Raw genomic sequence first — 21,620 nt, 5'->3', positions numbered from 1 at the left:
TCAACAATGTGGTAGAAAGAAAAGCTAGCCTGAAGGGCACCTGGGATGACTATCAAAGAGCTGAGTTTGTGTATCTTTGCACCCATGCACTTGTGTAGAAAGACTAAAAATGGCAGGAGCCTTGTGCCTGTTAGAGCAGCTCTGCATTGATCTCTCAGCTGCTCAAGAGCCAGCTTCACCTTGGAGGCAGCTGGGAGAACACTGCTCCACTGTGCTGGCACTTCTGGGGCTCTATGATTGTGCCATAGCCTGGGAAGAGGCTGAGCTCTGCTCTGCTGGTGTGAGCTCCAGGTAGCCACCACAAGCATCACGCAGAGCTGCTTAAAGGCTTTACAAAGAAATTACAAGGACTAAACCAGCAAGAAACAAGTCCAAGCTGAAGGGACTGTGGATGTTCCATCCTTTGGGCGGGGGGGGGGGGGAGAGGGAGGGAAAGAAAAATAAGCTGTAAAACAAACCCCACCGCTTCAAGTGGGGTTTGTTTTACAGCTTTTTGTTAGGCAAGTGCCTTCTTTTCCTCACTAGGCCAAGCACTTACATCAACCCCCTGGGCCACGTTTGGGATCGCAACAGGAAGAGCTGACTCAGATGACATCTTGCACAGGGATGCCCCTAGCAAAGAGGGATAAGCATGCACGGTGAGCAATTGGATGATCATGCACACAAATCACCGGGGAGATGAGTCCGGCACAGGGGTAATGCAGCAAGAGCTGCGGATGCACACGAGAACCTGGAGGGAAAGTGCAATGTGCAGTCATCAATAAAAAGAAGGAGGAAGGAGAGGAGGGGGAGCGCTTATGATCCTCCGTGGAAAAAGAAGGCGGGCAATGATGCCTTTTTGCTGGTGCTAAAATCACGAGCCAAACACAGTGAGGTGATAAAAAGGGGTTACCTTTACCAGGATCCTTAGGTGCACAGTTTGACAGGTGGAAAATGCCAAAGATGGACCCGTAGCATAACACATACATAAGTTTTGTATGTTTAGCAAATTGGCAATCTGACAGAAATCCCCACTTAGTGAGAGGTGGGAATCACCTCAGTTGGTGGGGAGGTAATTCCTTCCCAGTTCAACCTTCTTTCAAGTCCCTCTCTTTTAGATAGGAACTTAAGTTTATGAAAATGTGGCTCGAACAACTAGTTTCAACCTTGGCTTCCCCAAGAATGTAACCTTGGACCCCCAGCTTGGAGCTGATAGGGAATTCGGTTTATCATTCTAATAGGGTAGGTAAAATGCTAGCTATAAATACTTCGATAGGTTACAAATATATGTGTAAAGAATATAGAAATATAATAAAGGAATATAAAAAAAAGGCAAAAATCAATTTGGCATCAGCAATGGTGAGAGCTCGTGAATGAGAGAGTCTTCAATGAAAGGTGAATCACCAGAAAAAGTTACATATGTGGGGCAGTGAAAAGGAAGACTGTGAATTGAATTTCAAGGGGGAAAGTGTTAGAACTGCTTCCTGCAGAGAAATGGCAAACACCTACAAAAACTCAAAGACAAAAAAAACAACATTGCTAGAAAATCCAGAGATAGAGGTTCCTCTGACTACACACAAGGAAGCTTTACTTCCAACTGACTTGCTGCTGTGCTTATCTCTCAGCAGTAAAATGCATTCACCCATCCCAAGCTCTCAAAAAACCCTAGTGCAGTAATAATTACAAAACCACAAGCTTACATCCTCTGAAGGACATTATGTGTATGATGAAAGCTGCAAGGAACCTTTGTCAGGCTGTGCCTAAAGAAAGAAGGGATGGGAAATGAAGTGCTTACAGATACAAGGGAATAGGAAAAAAAACCCAAAAAACAAATACAGGAAGGGACAAAAAAAGGAAGCAAAACAAAACCAGAGAAATAACTGTTCATCTGGGACTTGTTAAATGCTACATGGCAGGCAGGGAATGCTGATAGGTTGCTTCATTGCATTTGGTGCCGCACTGTTCAATATTCCTGACTGATAACATGTTTCCTTATCTGAAGGTAAAAGCACTTTTAATGTTGCTGAGGTGGTTGACTCGAACAACCCTAGTGCAGGTGAGAGAGCAGCAGCTGCTGGTCTTGCCAGCCTGCCAGCAGGACATCCTCTGGACTCCTGGCTTTTTTCTTCCCTCCCTCCCTCCCTCCCTCCTTCTCCAATCAGACTAAATGAAATTGAGCTATTTGTGGGTTTAGAAGTGGCAACAGTTCAGCCCACTCCATCCCCAGGTGCCAAAGGGTTGAAACAAGAGAAAACTCTTACAGAACATTTGTGCACTTTCCAACTGCCACACAAGCAGCCAAAGAAACAGCTCAAGCTATGATTCAACTTCTGAGCAGCCCCAGGAAAAGAGTTAGGAAACTACCCTTACTCTTTTTTTTTTTTTTTTTTTAAGTAAGGGAAGCCGATGTGAAACTTGGCATGGTCTGGACTTAAAAGAAACCCCAAAAGTTGTTCCGTTGCAGTCAGGCATTCAAGCCAGCAGAGCAGAGGTTCCCAACGCTGGTATTCTCTCATCCCCTGCCTCCCTCCCCACTCTGGGGCATCAGCAACTGCACCCAGCAAGATCCTCCCCTGAATTCCCTCCCCTCCCATTCAGGATCGAATAACATCCCTGGGGCGATTGCTCACACGGAAAAGCAACATGAGGAAAGTATTTAATGCATGTTTATGTCTTTTAATATAGTGTAGCAGCTGGAATCAAAGGCAAAAACCCAGGGCCTCAGCACATGAGCATCGTGGCTCTCCACAGAGTCCCCTTCTAATCACTGCTGCTCTCTGGACCACAGCTTTAGAAATCAAGCACTAACCCCTATTGCCTAATTAGCAGAGCAGTGTAAAGCTTAGAAACAGGCATATCTTCTTCCTCCCTAAGTGGCCACTGAATAAATGCTATATCCCCAGTTCACAGTCCCTTTTTACATTGCTGGCATTACCAGTCCTTTGTGTACCCACATGCTGTTACTTAAATTGCTTCCATGTTTTCATTACTTGCTCTCTGTGCTGTGTGTATTGAAACTCCTGCAAGAATGCTGAAGTGGTATTTCAAAGCACTGGGGATTGCTGGAGATGTAGCTGGAAATATTATGCAACAAGCTAACGGGATTTTTCAAGTCCTGATAGAGTTTGCACTTCCTCAGGGGAAAAATAAATTTGGGTGCTACTCCATGATGTGCAGGACAACCACTCCCATCCACCAGAGGCACAAGAATGGCACTTGCAGCTCAGTCTGTGTATATTCTCTGCATCCACAAGCAAGGTGGTAAACCCAAATAATGCTCCTATGTGCAAAGGAAATGTGTACATTGGGCCAAACTCTCCTGGCAAAAATCCATAAAGGACAGTGGATTGATGCCAGCTGAAGGTCTGTCCCGCTCTTTAAATGTGTTGTTCCCTCCTTCTGCTGCCAGGAGCTGCTTTTCTGGAGCTTGTGCTGATTAAAGCAACAGGCAATCAAAACAGCCTAACGCTGAAATTTCAAAACCGCCAAAACCATTTAAATGTGACAAATCACTTTTTTTTTTTCCCCCAAAACCATTACTGCAGCTCGCAATGGTTCTGCAAGTTAAAGCAGAGGGTTCCTGCATGCTCTGCTCTTCCAGGGAAACACCCAGATAGACCAGAGAGCTACATATCCATGCAAATTTCAGCTTGCTGTTTCCGCCTAATTATCTTTCCTCCTAAAATTTCTGTACCCACCACAAGATAGATATTGGCCATAGAAGAAATCACTTTGCCAGCACCAGAACTTTTGTCCCCCTCTCTCCCAGCCTCCCTTTTCTGCAGTGCCTTTGATCCCCCCTTGATGCGAGGGGTTCACAGCCTGATCCTGGAACCCCGCGAGCCGAGGGGCGGCCGTGTGTGCAATCGCCCGGGCTGCAGGGACTCAGGTTATTCCCCATCCTGGTGATGCGGGCTGCTGGTCTCCAGGCATCAGGCACACCCCTCGAGATCACAGCGCTGGGGTCTTCCAGACCCCTGCCGGGGACATCTCTGGCGCAGCTGCGGCTCAGCAGCTGCCGCGCGGCAGCCGTTGGGTGTTATGCTAATGGTGCACCGGGGCAGCAGCCTTCTCCCCATCTGCTCACAGCACCCACCTGCTGGGTGCTGAGGTTTTTTTTTGTTTGTTTTAATGGCCAGATTAGACCAGTGTTGACCCAAAGCGCTCCCAGCTTGAGAACAGGGTGTGTGTGAGCACAGCCCCAGCCAGCTCGGACCTCGCAGCGCAGGTGCAAGCTGGATGCAGCCGTGTCTGAGCCGTGGTCTGTTTCTTTCAAACTCCTTATCCTCCTGCAATAAAGTCATCACCCTGAGCACAACCATGCTACAAGGTGTTTTTTTTAAACTATTGTTCCCACTGGATTTGTTTGGTTTTTGTTTGGGGATTTTCTTGTGCATAACTTCCTTATGCTTAGTTTTATTTATTCAGCCTTTTGGATGACCACACAGAAAAGAACACACCTTCCATGACCATCAGGCTGGGTGATACATAAAAATGAGGGCTCTGATTCTGTGCAGTCATATTCTCCACCCCATGCATGGTAAGTAGGGGTTTGCTGTTCTTTTTTTCCCCTCTGCATTGCCAAGGAAGGATTGCTTGTGACATCTTTGCTGTCACTGAGCATAGTCTCATAAAACTGCTGTTTCCCCTGAGACCTCTACAAACATTCAGGGAATACAGGAAAGTGGAAATTAGACACTGCGTGGTGCTAAGAAGGCAGCTCATCCTTTTCAAAAAGTGGGAAAATCTCAAAGTGTTATAGGGCCAAACCTCTGCTGTGTTAAAAAGAGCTACCTCTTTCATGCCCATTGACTACATCATTTAAAAGATTAAGAGAAAAAAAATCCCCTTGAATTGTTTTTTTTTAGTTTGTTTTCAAGTTCTGTTTGTAAGAAAAGTACTCCAAAAGTGAGTGATGTTAATCTCCCTGGGCTCTGCCTTGAATCAATGGGAAATATCAATGCTCAAAAAAGTAATTTTGAGTCATGACAATTTTGGTGTACGTCCGTCTGCCAAGAGGATTTCTGCAGGAAGAGGTGGAGGAGAATTTCTCCAGGCAATTCGTCTCCTCAAGGCTTCACATAGCCCTTTGAGCACCCATCACATGTGTAAGGTGTGGGAGAAGGATCAAAGCTGGATGAGCAGGAAAACCAAACCGTACCCAAGCCCTAATCAGAGGGTGCCTAAATCCCAGATCAATTTGTCCAGGTTTTGGAGACACTTGTGCATCTTTTATCAAATCTGGGTTATGTCTGAACTCATCATGAAATCTAAGGAGGCAGAGGTGAAGTATTTTTGCTATGACCTGACCAAACATACTTGGCAAATGCTTAGGATAGAAAATACCACTTATCCAAAAATCTGTGTCCCCAGCAGTGCTGCTTAATACACTCAAACTAAATTTGGTCTATGTTCTAAGTGTAGGCGACACTACAGAAAAATCAAGCCAACATCAAATCAAAAGGGTGCTCCTGAAAACAGCTCATATGAAGAAAGGAATTTCTTTCTTTTCTCATCCTTGAATAAGTGAAAAAATAAAAAAAAAAGTTCAATTTTTACCCAGACTTAAAGTACCAAAAATTTCTCTGGAAGGATATTTCAAGAAAATGATATGCATCTGGAAGAAAATTAGACTTATAATGGAAGTATTTTTTGTAGCATAACTATAGTGCTACTCACACAATGCTGTAATCAAGAATAATGGAGCCCATCACCCAGAATACAGGAATGAATTCAATTGTTCACCATGCACATACCTCAATTTTAAAAATGCAGTTGAATGCCTTAACTGCCAAAAGGCTTGAGCATTAGTGCTCAGGCATAAAGCAGTTTAGAAGTGGGCTCCTTCATTTCTCACTCATGTAATCATTAATCTCAAAACTCAATTACATACAAAAATAGAAGAAGCCTGGTTGAACTTTTGATCTCTTCTGAATTGGTTCATCTGAAGGATAGTTCAAGATCATTCCCCATGCATACGTGGCAGTGCAGGATGATATTTGCCCTGTGCTGCTCCAAGGCCAAATCTTGCAAAGGCTATGCCTTGGACACAAATTGTTTGAGAGGATCCATTCCTTCCCTCTCCCTCTGCTTCAGGAATTATGTAAAAGAATGGGACCTACCTTCTTTTTGGAGTGTGATCTGTCCTCCTCTTTAGTTGTTTTGCTATTTTTCCCAGTTCTGGAAAGTTTCTGCTCCCCAGACTGCTTGATGGTGATTTTGATCTCGGGAGGGCAAATGTAGTTCTCCAAGTTCTTTGGGGGCTTCTTCGCTCTCTTGGTGGTCTGGATCTTTAGTTTTAAACTCCCCTCCGTGAAGTTAGCCTCCTTGATGGAAAACTCCTGCTCCTCCAGGCCATCTCCCGCCACCCATTTCTCACTGTCCGCATTGGAAGTGGAATCCACGTCTCTCCCGGAACCCAGCTCATCCTCTTCCTCAGGCTCCAGCCTCTCGCTGCTCACCGGGATCCCTTTCCCCGCTCCCGACGAAGACAGCATCGTCTCCCCTGCGCAGCCCGAGACTGGCGAGGCCTTTGTGGAGGTGACGGCAGCTGGCAGAAAGTCTGCCTCGCCTCCCCTTTGCCGGGAGCTGCTCAAAGTCTCTCTGGGCTCCATGGCAATATCGCAACGCCCTGGGGTTTGGTTGGAGGGAAGGGGAGCACGGAAGGGGACGAGGGAAGTAAGGGCGGATACGATCCCAGGGAGCGAGTGGCAACTGTCCACCAAATTCAATGTCCCGGTCACCCAGAGGCTGCGAGATGCTCAGAAGAGACCAAATGTGCCACTGTGAAAAGAAAGGGGAAAAAAAAAAGTGGAAGTTAGCACATGCACACACATATCAAATCAGTGTGGAGATGTTTGAAACAGGGCACAGGGCACGCTCAAGTTTCCCTTGCAACATCTCAAGGGTTTTCGTTGGAGAAAGTGGGAACCAAGGCTCACCAGCATTTCTGAGGGCTGGATCTGTGAACAATTGCCATATCTATTGTTAAATTAATGACAATGGGTATGTAGTAAAAAAAAAAAAAACAAACCAAACACCCAAAGTGTTGTCTCAATGCAAACATCTTCAACTCGACTTATGCAATAAATGAGAGGACAACCAGCTCTCCACACCCGTGAACCTCCTCATTACCTCAACATGCTCACTGTCACAGGGTTTCCAGCAGGGGAAAAAAGTAAACTCAGATACTTGCCTTGGGTTAAACAATAACCCAGTGATCAGAGCACAGAAAACATGGTGCTGCCCTCTGAATCAGCAGCAGAGTTTCAAACTCTCTGTTTCCTCACTTCCCAGGTGAGAGAGACATGCCCTTGGCTGCCAGCTATTCTAAGGGTAATCCTGCTTTGGATGAGCGATTCATTAGAGAGCAACTGCAGCCCAAGATGCTCTATGGGAAGCAACTGCAGCCCAAGATGCTCTATGGGATACTGGAATTGCAGGAGGATCCACCTGGGCTTCTTTCAGGGCATGTCAGTGTCCCAAGCACTGAGGTGCATGGAGAAAAGCTAAACTCAAGGTTTTCCAGAGTTCTTCATGCCCTCATTCCACTGTTTTGTGGAAAAGTCTTGGGCTGGATGATGCACAGACTGTGCTCTCAACCTTGAAAATTTTTAGAACATCAGAGATGGAATCCTTTGAGATGGAAACACTCCTGCTTGGTACCTTACAAAGCCTCAGTTAAAGGGAGAAGCTGTGGATGTTCAGTTGAGGCAAAAGTTCTATCACCCAAGGAATTCTTGTTATTAGTAATACTCGTGGGGTGTTTTTAAAGGCATTGAGGTACTTTCATGCACCCTCCCTAAAACTGCCCTATTGCCACCCCACACACACCCCTCATGGCGAGCCAATTTCGGCCACAAAATTAGCAAAAGAATCCACAAAAAAGTGTAAGTCTACAAAATTAGTGGAGAGAAATAAATATATTTTCTGGTACTTTAGGAGAAACAACGAGTAACACTTCTGGCAAATGGAGAAGGAAACGGGAAGGCGCTGCCAGGAGTAGATGCTGGGAGCTCAGACTGGCTCTTTCAGGAGTAGCTCACTGCTAGATTAGCTCAGCTACACTTGACCAACTGCCATCAAGATCTGAGCACAGCCAGGGGTTTCCCAGGTCATTCTTGGCAGCGATATGCCAGAGAGAAAAAAAAAAAAGAAAATTATCTTGCTGCCTATCACCAAATCAGAACAAGAGTGCCAGTGTACACTGCTGTAAAGCACAGCTCACCTAGAAGAAACAGATGTCCTTGTACCACTGGCTTCTTTTTGCTTTCTAAAGGTACCTTTCAGGGGCTTGAAATTCAACAAGAAGTAATAACAAGTGTCTTTGATTAGTTATAGATACACATTTTCACTGGAGTGTGGCTGTCTGTCGCTTTTCTGACCTGGGCATGTAGGGCTACTAGTGGAAAGTCCTAAGTGTCCTATAGCTCCATGAAATCACTTGGGGACCAGGTCTCAGCAGACACAAATTCAAATAAAGTTCCCACAAATAGCACGAGCTGACAGCCCAAGCAGAAAGAAAAAAGAAGAAAAAAACCCCAAACTTGGACTTGCCATCTGGCCTTAGGGATGGTTTCCATAGCTCACAGGAGATAGAAAAGCACCACAAAAATATTTATGCTTGAGTTGCACATCTGGCAATAGTGGAGAGACTCATTTCCCAGAGCTGATCCTCCTGTGAGATGACCTTGAGGAACTGATAGCTCCGAGGTCTCATGCATGCCTGCCCTGACTCACCCTGTGGTCAGCCAGTCCCTCCAGTTCACCTCTGGGAAACAAGAATCGCACTTAGATCCCTCAAACCCATTGCAGAGTGGGTTAGTTAATGCCCTTACAAAGTGCCATACATATTGAACCCAAACCATGTGGTAGTTGCTAATTACTAACACAATTAGTACATGAAAGCCACCCCGGTTGCAAGGAGCTGCTCCACCGAATTGACTGACTTTGCACTTTGCCTCTCCTTGTGCTCGTGGAGGTGATGAGAGTCAGAGACACCTTCCAATCAAGGAAAAGAAAAAAAAAAAAAAAAGTCTTATTTATCTGCCGTTTTACATTGTTAATCTACGCGGAGAGGGACACAATGTACACACTCTCCTGGGCTGCAACACAAACACAAGGTGGTAAAAGCTCGGCGCTGCAGCATTCCAGGGAGTTACCGCTCTGGTATGCACGCATGTACAATGGGCACTGTGTGCCGGCCTCCGCCCACGGGCTTTTAACCTCTCTCGCTGCTGGCTGCAGAGAGCAGGCTCTGGAGCAGCTCAGCAGGATGAGCCCGCAGCCACCAAGGGTGCAGGAAAGGGACAGCTGGAATTGCCTTTGTGAGCCAGCCCTCCTGGGACCCTCGCCTGCACGGGAGCTTCAGTGCAGCTCCTGGACAGGAAGAGTCATTCAGGGTTTGAGCCATTGGGTAATGTTTTAGGGAGCGTGAATAAAAAGCCAGGTTTCTGGTTGTGGGACCCAAATGCTGGGTCGTAATGTCCAAGTGCTCATCCCTGCTTGGCCGTGTGCCTCCAGCTCAGCATGAACAAGCAACAGATAAATAAAGCCGTAGCATTGCACCCGTGTCAGATGAATTCATGCCAAATCCACCTTAAAACCCAACTTAAAAATATTGGCCTCCTGTTCTGCCAAGAGTCTGCAGATGATATCACCAGACCCACAGGTAGCAACAAATAACCCTGCACTCAAGTGCTGCACCCAGAATTAACTAGGTCATTGTTCTAGATATCTCCTTACTCTCCTTCAGGGTTAATAGTTAAATGACTTGGGTGCAGGGACATCATACTCGTCTTTCTAGTTTGGGCAGGCTACCTGTGCTTTGACTAATTAGAAACCTCACTTCAGGCCTCTGAATGTGTAACCTCTGCTGGAAGCCTCCCCTCTCCTGAGTGCCTGTGAGCAGAATCACAGAATGGTTTGTATTGGAAGGGACTCTAAAGCTCCTATCATTTCACCCCCCTGCTGTGGGCAGGGCCACCTTCCACTATCCCAGGTTGCTCCAAGCCCCATCCATCCTGGCCTTGAACACTTCCAGGGATGGGGCAGCCATCAGCCAGGGCTTTACCACCCTCACAGCGAAGAATTTCTTCCCAACATCCAATTTAAACCAACTCTCAGTTGGTTTAAAGCCATTCCTTCTTGTCCTGTTGCTGGAAGAGCTCTATTTCTATTTTAAATACCCAGGACAAGGGGTATGTCTGAACTTCTAAGTGTTGATCCAGGCTGTCGTTCCAGGCCTCCAGTGCTCACCAGCATCAAGTCCTGTTCAATAAGCAGCTACAGAGGCATTTTACCATCCAAATTAAGCTCGCTGAGGAAAGTGTTACTGCTAGCAGGCTTCCTGCAGTCAAGTTAAATTTGAGGAGGATAATTCACAGGTGAATGACAATAAATTTCACAGAAGTTGGCATTAGCTCTTAATTAGGGAGAGATTCACACTTCCTCTGATAAGTACTGAGAAATAATCAAACGCCTGCTTGCTCAGCCTTGTTACCAGTGCTCAAGTTTCTTATCAGCTCCTCTGGGCACCTCAAACACTCTTATCGAGGCAAAGACCTTCAAGTGCAAAACCCCCATTTGGGTCATACTGGATGTCTCCTATTAGGGGTTCTGAATATGCTCCCTTCTTCTGCCTCAGGCAACCTGGTGCTTGTGAGTATTCAGATGCCCCAGCTATAAGGTGATTAAAGTGAAATTTTGCAGAGGACAAAAACAGAGGTGAGAGCCAATAGGAGGGAGGGAAAATCCACCCGCTTGGGGTTTTCTGTGAATTGAAAGTGGACATAATACTTGGCACAGCTTTTGCCTTAAGCTTGGCCTCAGTGACCTTGGAGGTGGTTCTATGATTGTGTGATTCTAAGTGGGACAGCAACCACATTAGGAGCAAGCAAACACTGTTTTGACACAGGCAAGCAGGGCAGGCTCAGCTGCCCAGGGTTTCTGCAGTTCCTCTGAACTGCTCAAGCACTAGGAGCACCAGCAGGGAAGTGGGAGCAATGTTAAGAGGTGCTGTCCAAATTCCTTCTACACTAATACCACTGTAACTACTGAGACTGCTTTAATTTCATTCATAAAATCCAAAGTGAATGAGTGAAAAAGAAAAAAGTCTGTTAAACAGGTTCAAGTCAGTGGAAACTAAAGCACAAGTCTGAGGCTGATGGGGGATGCAAAGGAGAGGTCACAACTTTTCAAACTCTGTGCCTATCAGGTTGCCTTTGGATTTTCCATTCTTCCATTGGACGTTGCATTAAATCCCTAATCTCTGCAAAATATCAGGAATCACGGAACCTTCTTTACACTCCATCCTCCTAAAACCATTCATCACAAAGCACTGGAGACTATGCAGCAGTGTTTAATGATGAGATTTCACCTTTCACTCCAAAGACTCCCAGGTTGCTTCCATGGTCATGGATGACACTGTGGAAATGCAGCTGCCTCTGGGCCAGAAGCCAGTGGACAACCCATGTTGCAGCCAAGGGCAAGTTTTGGTCAGAAACCTGCTTTTATGAGCAGTGTCTTGAAACTTCAGAATTTGTCATGGGTCTTAAAAACCCAACATCCCAGCATGTGACAAGCTGTACTCAACCCAGTTAACCCATACTGGAGTACAAAAATGGCCCCAGCCTCTTCCTCCGTTATTGTTTTGCAAAAAGAAATTGGAATTTCATGCTTGGTTGTGGTCTCTGTCCATGCACTGCCAGATAGCCAGCAGCATGACTTTGATGCTGCTCAGGAACAGGCTTCTCATCACACTTCTGTGGAATGGGCAAGCACAAAACATGAGGCTTAAAATTTCCTTTGTGGTGACTTAAAGTCAGTTCCAGAGGATGGGAAAATTTGTAAGCCATAACGCCTGAGTGGTGCAGACAAGTGACATAACATGATACAATACAAAGTCTTCTGGGATAAAATTAAATCTGCAATTTTTTTTTTTTTTGAGCAAATTTGAACCAGTAGGAGTTTTTACTGGATCAGTATCATGTACCAGTACTGTATTTAATCCACAGCTCAGAGCCCTGGAGATGGATTTATGGCAACTTTGGACCACAGCCTCTCATACTTCCTGAGGGCATGATCCTCTGAGAGAACAATCCAACTTTGGCAGGGAGCTCAAATAATGACTGTGGTAGTTATTTTCTGTCCACATTATGGATCACAGAGGAAACACCCTCTCCCTGTCACCTGCCTTGTGTCCATCTAACTAAGGTATGTAATTTATTAGTAGGGTGAATTAGAAGAAATTTGATTGCTCTTCATATGGTCCCCCTGTCTCCAGCTCTGCTTTTGTTCAAATCTTCTAACTCTGCCTCTGATTTTGCATGCATTACGTGAGGAATTTCTACAAAGGAACAGGATGCAAGCTGTCCCAGAGGTGGGTTATCCACGTGGAAACAAGGAGCAAGAGTTAATATCAGTTGCCAGAAATGTAATCTTCACTTGTTTCCATCAGATTGTGCTGAGTCCAAGAGCTACCATCCCTCTGCACCTCCTGAGCAACACTGACTGATGGCTGTGCCTCCGTGTGCCCAAGTGTGGCAAAGGGAGCCAGGAAAAGTCACACTGGAGGGGAAAAGATGTGGTAAACCAAATATCTGTCACAGCCAGATGAAGCTGCAAACATCCTGCCCAAGACAAAGGGGCAGAAATAATTGAAAATCCAAGCACACCTGTAATTAGAGGCATGTAATTGTGCACATTACACACACACACACACACACACACACACACACACACACACACACACACGTATCTGTCTTCTCAACATAGACACATTTAGAGTAGATTATGGAATCATATCTGACTCCATAATTAGGTTTGAGACTTTATAATTAGATCAGATAGTCACCTTTCTATGTAAGTAACTAGCTATCATAGAGGGCTTGCAGGAGGGCCAGCTGAATGATTAAACAACTGACACGGCCATAAATCACAAGGACAATAAAAGCAATACTGCCCAAGGTACAGCTGTGGCCAGCGTAGCAAAGCACCCCTCTGGAGGAGCAGGAGAGGTGCCCATCATGCTGCCCAAGGGCTTTTACAAGCTCCTGCCTCAGAAATCTACCAAGGTTTTGTAAATCTACTCACTCATAACGTAAAGCTGTGTCAGTGTTGGGAAAGGGAGTGCAGTCATCCGACCTGTGAACACCTTCTCACAGAGGCTTCTGGTCTCTAAAATGATCAAACTCCCCCCATTTGTTCCCTCCGAGGTAGGCAACAAAAATTTGGTTTGTGTTGGAAGGGACCTTAACAACCATCTTTTTCCAGCCCCCTGCCATGGGCAGGAACATTTTCCACTAGACCAGGTTGCTTCAACCTCAAGTCCAACCTGGCCTGGAACATTTCCAGGCATTTACAACTTCTCTAGGAAATCAAGGGTAGTGTTTGATCCTAATGACATCCATAGCTGGCATGTGGTTTTTGCCCATTTTCCTTGTGAACGTCAGGCCTCCAGGACACTGAAAAGCAGAAGGAGATGCCAGCTGTGCCTCAGCTCATTACAACACAAAAAAGTCAAGCTGGTAAATTTGCCTAAGTCAGATCAACAACAGGTTGCTGAGCTCCCAGACCAATGATCATCACTCTCAGTGTGATGCACGATCAGAGGTGACTCCTGGCTTGACCCAGGAGACCACCCTGAGCACTCTGCTGGATGCAGCTGAGTGTGTGCCACTGCAAGGATAGAATTTATTCCATTAACAACAGCCATAAAACTCTTTGGGAAGAAGTGTCAATGTGCACAGAAGGGGACTTAAATACTTAGTATGTTCCAGCCAGCTCATGCCAAGCACACCATCCTGGAGGTAGCAGCAGCTACTCCAGGCTACAAATGGAAAGTTTTATGGGTATTTAGGGAAAGGTTATTGGCACAGAGATCAGCCACAGAAAGCAAACCCCTGTACAATTCCATCATCTGTGTTACCAAACTTTCCTAGATTGACTCTGCTCTTGGAGAGCTGCCATCATACACAGTAGCCTCCTTCTAACACCGTCATGGCAGAGCAACAATCTCTTCTTCTCCCTCTGATCAAACATTTCCCTCTGCACCACAAAATGTGTGGAAAATTATTTCTCTGCATGAATCATTAATGAGAGTTTTGTTTTTATTTACTGCTGCTGCCACAGAACTCCTTCTTTCACCTTTTTTTTCCCTCCCCTTCTCCATTATTTCATTTTTGCTCTCTCATGTGCCAAATAGACCAGCTTCCTCTTCCTTTGGGAAAAACAGAGAAATAAATAAAATCTAACAGCACATCCGATGGGGAATGCACCATGTCTTGGCTCAGCATCCGTTCCTCAGAGCCATAAGTGATGGCACAAGGAGGACCTAAAAGGCTTCAGTCCAGGATCTATCCCGTGCCCAGTCTGGAGTCTGTACAAACAACACATCCCATGTTATTCCATTCTGTGTGCTTCAAACCATGCTGGGAGTAAGAAAGTTTGGATTTTGTCCATCCAGGACACTGCACTGTGTGTTTCCATGCTGAGTAAGCAGTGGTGCCTTGCTTGGTCCTGTAAAATACACCAAGCATCCCCAACACCAAGAGGGGACTGTGAGAAAAAGGGTGTCTAAAGGGCATACAAGAATAGCAATAATTTGGGGTATCTGAAGGAAAACATTGGGAGTGCTTTGTCCTGCAGAATACATCAAGTTTTTGGGGGAAAGAGAATGTCAGGGCCAGAAATACAAGAAATTCCCTTAAAGCCTCATAGATAGAAGAAGACAAAGATGAAGAAGACGAAGGAGAAGGAGAAGAGGAAGAGGAAGAGGAGGAAGAAGAAGAAGAGGAGGAAGAAGAAGAGGAGGAAGAAGAAGAAGAAGAAGAAGAAGAAGAAGAAGAAGAAGAAGAAGAAGAAGAAGAAGAAGAAGAAGAAGAAGAAGAAGAAGAAGAAGAAGAAGAAGAAGAAGAAGAAGAAGAAGAAGAAGAAAAGGAAAAGTCAGGAGGCAAAAGCTGCCCTGGACACTGGTGGATGCAGCTGGATGCACACGGGACAAAGAGCAGCTCACAGTGCTGGGGCAGTGATATCAAGAGGCACAAAAACATTAGCTGGGAGCATGCTGATGGGAAGACCTGAGGCCAGGAATAAAGGCAAGATAGCTGATAGCTGCTGTGGGCAAAGAGAAGGAACACCTTTGCCTCTAATGAGGCTGAAGAGGAAGTGGTTACAGAAGTGCTGTGTGAAGTTGAGTCAGGAGGAGATAAAAGCCTGCTGAGTATCTGCAGGCCTGAAAGGCCTCTCCAGCTCAATTACTTTACTGTGCTCTTTGCACACATCGGGCTCCCTCCAAGGCAGCACAGAGGGTCAGGAGCCCCAGATTCACCACTCAAATCCTTATTGAAGCAGGACCAGCGCTTTGGATTATTACTCCTATAGACCCATAGAATCATTCAGGTTGAAAAAGCCTTCTAAGATCATGGAGTCCAACTATTCCCCAGCACTGCCGAGGCCACCCCATGTCTCCAAGTGCCACATCCACACATTTTTTTGATCACCTCATGCATGGTGACTTTAACACTTTCCAGGGCAGCCTGTTCCGATGGCTGACCAACCCTCCAGGAAACAATTTATTCTTGTTATCTAATCTAAACCTCCCCTGGAGCAACTTGAGACCATTTCCTCTCATTCTGTCACTTGTAATACTTCTAACACTGACTCCAGGAGGATGTTAAAGGTTGGGAAGGGATCAACACTTGAAGAGGAATCTAGTGTTGAGTCAGTCATGGTTACCACCTCTCTTCACCAATGAACCTTGGATTGCCGTCTCTTAATCTGAATCCTTCACTTATCTCCCAGCCAAAGTTTGGTCTGTTGGCTGTGATGGGCCAAGAGAGCCCTGAACTGAGGTGTCTGTGCTGCTGCTCCTCATCTGGAGATGGCTGTGGGCTTGAATAAGTTCTCAGCTCCTACCTAGAAGCATGCCGCAGCTTATTGTTATTTCATTTTTTACTCACACTACTTTTTTTAATCAAAAGTTTTCCTTAAGGACTTTGGGAGGTCTGTTTGCTGAGCTAAGGATGAAGAAAGTGTTCTGTCCTAAAAGCCACACCTACAAGACAGCGTGTTTTAAGAGCAGATGTCTCTTCCACGCTGGTGATAGATGTGGAGGAGCAGGACTCATGCTCCTGTGAGTACCTCCTATGACACAGAACTCTAATCTAATGTACACAACACCTGTGAAAAAAAGCCATTTATGACTCCTATCCAATTTGGATTTGTTGGGCCAGTGCCCTTCTCTTTAAGCCAACAGCCTACAAGAATACCATTAACTTCAGGATGTCTACACTCCAATCTGTCATGGCATCAGGAACCATGGCCTCCAATTTTTGTCTCACTCAAACACCAAAAGATGACAGAGGCCATCAAGAAACCTTACATCCATAAGATAGAGACTACTGTCATCTTTAAAAGCATGCAGTTAGAATAATTAAAAAGAGAAAGTGTTTCCTTTTTCCACTCTCACTTTTTCTGAATCGATGGAAAACAAAACTGATAGCTGGAGAGGCTTATTCAACTTTTCAGGAAGAAAATTGTCACGAAACAGAGAGAAAGCATGCCATTTTTCAGCCCATTAGTTGAAGATTTATGGAAATTGCAAGGATGTGGATGTATGGGTTAATATTTTAAACTGATTTGCAACCTTAGGAACAATAGGCATGTATAGTAACACTTTGCCCAGATGCCTGCTATAGCACTTTACATGTGTACAGTCCTGTTTGAACACTTACTGAACTCCCCCAGTTAAGCTTTGTGTCTCTGATCCCTTCTGAAAAAGGGATTCAGCAGAGAATTATTCCCAGTATAGAATTCTATTGAATTCCCACTATAGAGCTCCATAGGAAGGCTTTAGAGAGAGAGAAAAAAAAAAAAAAAAAAGAAAAAAAAAAAAAAAGGGGAAAGAAAAACTACAGGAAGGGTTTCCTTGTCTAGGAAACTAATAGGATTTCAGAGGAGTTTCAGTAGAAACCCCACCACATGCTCCAAAGCCAAGTATTTAGTGAGTCTTGAGGAGAGGTAGACAGGGATCACAGCATCACTCCAGAATATGCTGGGTCTGGAAACACAGAGGGAAGTTAGGCCAGTGTCCAAGTCTTAGAAATCACATCAGTCGGACATTCAGGATATGTGGATTCATATTGAGGGAAGACGTGCCTGTAACACCTTGCAGCTTGACCTCTGGTTTGAGTGTCATCATTTTCTCCCTTCCATCTTAAAACTGGCTTCTCCATCTGCTAAAATGCCAGGGCAAAAAGAGGATGATTCATTGTATACATACATATCTCAGTTTTAAAGGTTAAGGCTAACAAAAATTTCAAAGTAACTTAAAACCTCAGGCTTCCAATCTTTAACCCATCTCTAATTTTGAGGTGTTTGAGTGAGTCCTGGGTTACCCTATGCTTGCCTACCACACATTCTTCTGAAAAGATTTCCCAAGCACTGTTACTAGTTATGCCATACTACAGTAGAAGAAACTTTGCTGTCATTGCTGCCATCCTCGCAGAGCTCTTGTCTGCCCAGGATTGCACAGCAGCCCTCACGGAGCCAGGAATACCCTCTTTTCAGAAGATGAGTAAGTGGCCCCACGACAGTATTTAGCCACAATGCCATCTCCTCCCAATGTATTGCAGAGCCAAGCCTTGGGCCACCTCATGCTCTGGTGCTCACCAGGGCAGGTCAGAGCCTTATCACCACCTTGTGACCTCAGCGTTGTGTGGAAATTGGCCTCCTCTTGCATGGCTTTTCCACTCATTCAAAAGGGCACATCACACTCAGCAGCCCTGCACAGGAAAGGTAATTCATCCTCACCACCTGCACAACTCCTGTATTCCCTGAAAAACCCCTGTGCTGGATGGACAAGGACACAAGCCCCACCAGAGTGCCTGCTCATGAGCAGGAGTAAACCTGACCCAGGGGTGTGTGAGCAGCACCAAGGTCTGTATTCCCAGAGTATTTCCCTGGACACCTTCCTCTTTGGTCACCTGCTCTTCAAAGTTTCTGCTTGGTCTTTTGAAGAGACATAAAAGACAACAAAACCCTAAATGAAGTAATGTCAGAAGGTTTCTTTTCATACCCAGTCATCTCAAACCTTACTGAAAAGTTCATCATTGCATTTGGACAATTTGTCCTCCAAAGTAAATCCAGCTCCAAAAGGGCAAAATAGCTCCTAACCCTGCTCTCTCTCAAGAGCCGATAAATAGAAATTAGGTGCTTCCTTCACTCATTTTCTCAGCTCTGAAAGATTCTCTGACTGCTTTTATTCAATTTAAGAAATTATTTTGTCTTCCTTTATTCCCTCAGCTGTTCATTCCCTAAACTTTGTACTCTCTACAACCAGTCAAATGTGAATTCAGAGTCCAGCTGCTTGTTGCAGAGCTGTGCTTGGTCCCAGCACCCAGCAGACCTCTAAACAGGTCCAAAAATCCAAATGAACTTCAGGTGAAGCCTTCTCACTGGGAGGAGAAAGAAACAGTCTCCAGGTGTTGCTAACCACATACACTTGCAAACTCATTTAATGTCTATATCAGAACGAAAGAAAAGTCCCAATATCCAATGTTTGCAAATCGCTTTCAGATCTGACAGTCCCCCCAGGCTCAAACACTGAGTTGAGGGGTTTTGAAGTCCATCTTTAATCAAGGTGACAATTTCCTAAAAGTGTAAGTAATTTTATTTCCTCAGCAAGAATAACGGGAAAGAGAGCCTTTTTCTATCAAGCTGGAAAGAAAGTAATGAGAACAGAACCTACAACAGCAGCAAAACCAGTCCCAGTAGAAACCACAAGCCCTGCAGCAAAACACTGGGAACCTTCTCCACTAAGGTTCTCCCACAGAGTCTCTTTGCACTAGCTCTAAACTTTGTGTTTATGCTGCCCTAAGGTTTCCTGGACTTCCCAGCAATGAGGCTAGACCTTACCATGGATTTCCTCTGTCTACTTATTATTTTATAGGTCACCTATATTAGAAAAATATTGCTCCCTGTTAGGGTGGTGAGGCCCTGGCACAGGTTTCCCAGAGCAGCTGTGGCTGCCCCTGAATCCCTGGGGAAGTTCAAGGCAAATTGGACAGGGCTTGGAGCAGCCTGGGATGATGGAAGATGTCCGTGCCCACGGTGAGGGGTGGAATGAGATGATGCTTAAGCTCCCTTCCAACACAAATCTCTGATTCTGTGATTTTTACACACAGATTTGCTGCCCTCATCACCTGAAGCACGCTTAAACACAGCACTTAAAAATCTAAAACCCTGCATGCCTGCATGCTATGGTGGGCAAAATGCATGTTCTGAGCATGGCTTAAAATCGGTCCCCCCGTGCTTCATGGAGAGCATTTTGGCAGTTATTAATCCTGCCTTTCAGCATTGCCACAGGCCCACAGATCACAGATACTCCAGAGATGGGTGGTTGATGGGGAGCAAGGAAAACCGCCTAGGCATATGGTTAAACAAATCAGTCATCAGTTCACTGGGACATCTTTCATTTCCATCACAGCAATCTGTTGGATCCTAGAACTGTTTTTACGTGGTTCATTAGACAATAGCCTTTCTTGCTACTAGTTAGGTCAAGAGTCAAAATTGCTGCGTAATTGCAAGTCTCAGGGCACAAGGCAAGAGTTTTCAGTCCTGGAGGCTGTTGTCCAAAGGGGAAAGAAAACAGAAGGGAAAGATTATGTGTGAGAAATTGAGCCCTACTGAGAGGGAAACAAAGTCACTGAAACTGGGATTAGGCAAATCTGGTAATGGAAAACAAGAGTCCTGTTGGCAAATTGGCACTTGCACCTAAAGGATGTGTGTGGTAGGGAAAAGGAGCTCAAAGGATGGGTCAAAAAAGAGCAGAAGAGGAGATTAAGCAGCATCTGAAGCCAAAAAAATTATGGTTGCACCTTTCTGAGCATTTAATTCCTTGAGTTAATTAAGCACACAGCAATAGCAGTTGTTAAACAAGAACAGTTCCCAATTTAATCAAAGTACAATATTATTGAAAACAATACAGAGCAACCTCAGCAGAGAAACCAGTGTATATCAAATCAAGCTAAATAGCTCAGTTATGATCATTATTAATAATAAATCATGGCCACTGTTTCTTTTGTTTGCCAACAACCAACATAGTTTATGGCTCTGCACAAACCTAACACACCATTTTATAGCATTTCAAAAAGTGCATCCTCCTAAAATGATAATGTGTTAATAATCTATGCTGGGCTTTTTGGCAGGAATAAAAAAAGCTCAAACGACTTGAAATAACATCAGCTAAAAATTATTTATTCCCCATCCCTAGTTGCAGAGAAAACAGAGGTTTTCTTGGCTCAGTTACTTCTCAATAGACTTCTGGTTTCAATTAAAACTTTGAGTCTGAGAAGTTAAAAAAAAAAAAAAAGTTGAAGCCAATAAGAGATGGAAGAGAAGTCTCCATTCACTGAGTGTTTCTGCCTTTGTTTTTTCCCTATTTTTACATAACCCTTCTGAGCTAAGAGCACAGATTAAAGTACAAGTCCATTGTGTGGATGGGCTTTTTTTTTTTTCTCCTTTCAGCTAAAAAACAAATGGAGATGGAAAAAAGTTTCTCCTTTGAGTGGAAGGAGCTTCTGATGAGGGTGTAATCTCAGCAAAAGCTGAGGAAGTGCAGAAAGCTGTGCATGAAACAGACACTTGCACATTTTCCCATGAACGTGTCCAGTCCCTGGAAGGGTTTGGGGCCAGGCTGGATGGGGCTTGGACCAGCCTGGTCTAAGGGAAGGTGTCCCTGCCCTGGGGGAAAATGGGGCTGGAATGAGATGAGCTTTAACATCCGTTCCAACCAAAACATTCTATGATTCTGTGGTCCCCTGATAAGAACTTTTTTTTTTTTGCTCTCCACAACACAGGCTCCACTTGTTTCCTCAGGTTCATACTGTCCCTCCCTGTCTTCAGACACCTGATAACACCATTTCTGCAGCTTGCGCCGAGTCAACCCTGCATGCAGGGGCTCCCAAACCACCGATCCTTCCCATTTGGGCCGGCAATATTCCACCCAGGACTGGCTTTGCCAGCAGCCCTCTCCTCCTGGAACAATTCCACCCACGCCAGGAGGCTCGGATGCTCTCCCCGACAGCGGAGCACTGGCCAGCTCTGCCCTCTCCTCTGCATCCTTTCCCGTGTGTGTGTGTGACAGACGGACACAGAAGGACACACGGAGGGTCCCCCCCACCCCAGAGCGGGGCCGGTGCCTAATGAAACACCTCTGCACGCCGCGGGAGCAGCCTGCCAGGCTCTCTCCATCCTCCATCCTCCCTCTCCTCCCAGAGCCCGGCTGGGTGAGCCCGGCTCCCGGCAGCCGCGGGGACACCGCCACCCCACGGCACCGGAACGGGTGGGCGCTCCCCTCGCATCCCCCGTGCGCATCCCCAGGGCACCGAACCCCTCTCATCTCCCCACCGAGGCCAGGGGAGCTGCCCGCCGGGGGTGTCCGAGCCGGGTGTGCCCCGTGTCCCCCCCGCCTGCCCGGCTTGGGCTCCCGGCGGCCAAGTGCCTTTCGAGCATCAGGCGTCAGGCCCGGGATTATCGGGGCCGTTTATTTGAAGCGGAAACGAATCGGAAATCCTTCTCTCAACTGCCTTTTGGAGACATAAATACAGCAGGCAAGCAGGCAGGCAGGCGGGCGGGCGGGC

The 21,620-nt window shown here is 45.7% G+C and overlaps 1 protein-coding gene across 2 annotated transcripts in view; it reads right to left on the bottom strand.

Annotated features, from left to right (window-relative positions):
- Positions 1 to 21,620, bottom strand: part of SETBP1 (SET binding protein 1) — a 267,221-nt gene that overhangs the window by 243,957 nt on the left and 1,644 nt on the right. For both annotated transcript variants that reach the window (XM_059491756.1, XM_059491757.1), the window contains exon 2: positions 6,102 to 6,762. In XM_059491756.1, the coding sequence (XP_059347739.1) occupies positions 6,102 to 6,593 (492 nt within the window). In that variant the 5' untranslated portion in view covers positions 6,594 to 6,762. The remainder of the gene's footprint in view (positions 1 to 6,101; positions 6,763 to 21,620) is intronic.

Source organism: Ammospiza nelsoni, chromosome Z, assembly GCF_027579445.1.
Source record: "Ammospiza nelsoni isolate bAmmNel1 chromosome Z, bAmmNel1.pri, whole genome shotgun sequence".
Taxonomy (NCBI): domain Eukaryota; kingdom Metazoa; phylum Chordata; class Aves; order Passeriformes; family Passerellidae; genus Ammospiza; species Ammospiza nelsoni.
This window is presented reverse-complemented; position numbering and strand designations above follow the sequence as displayed.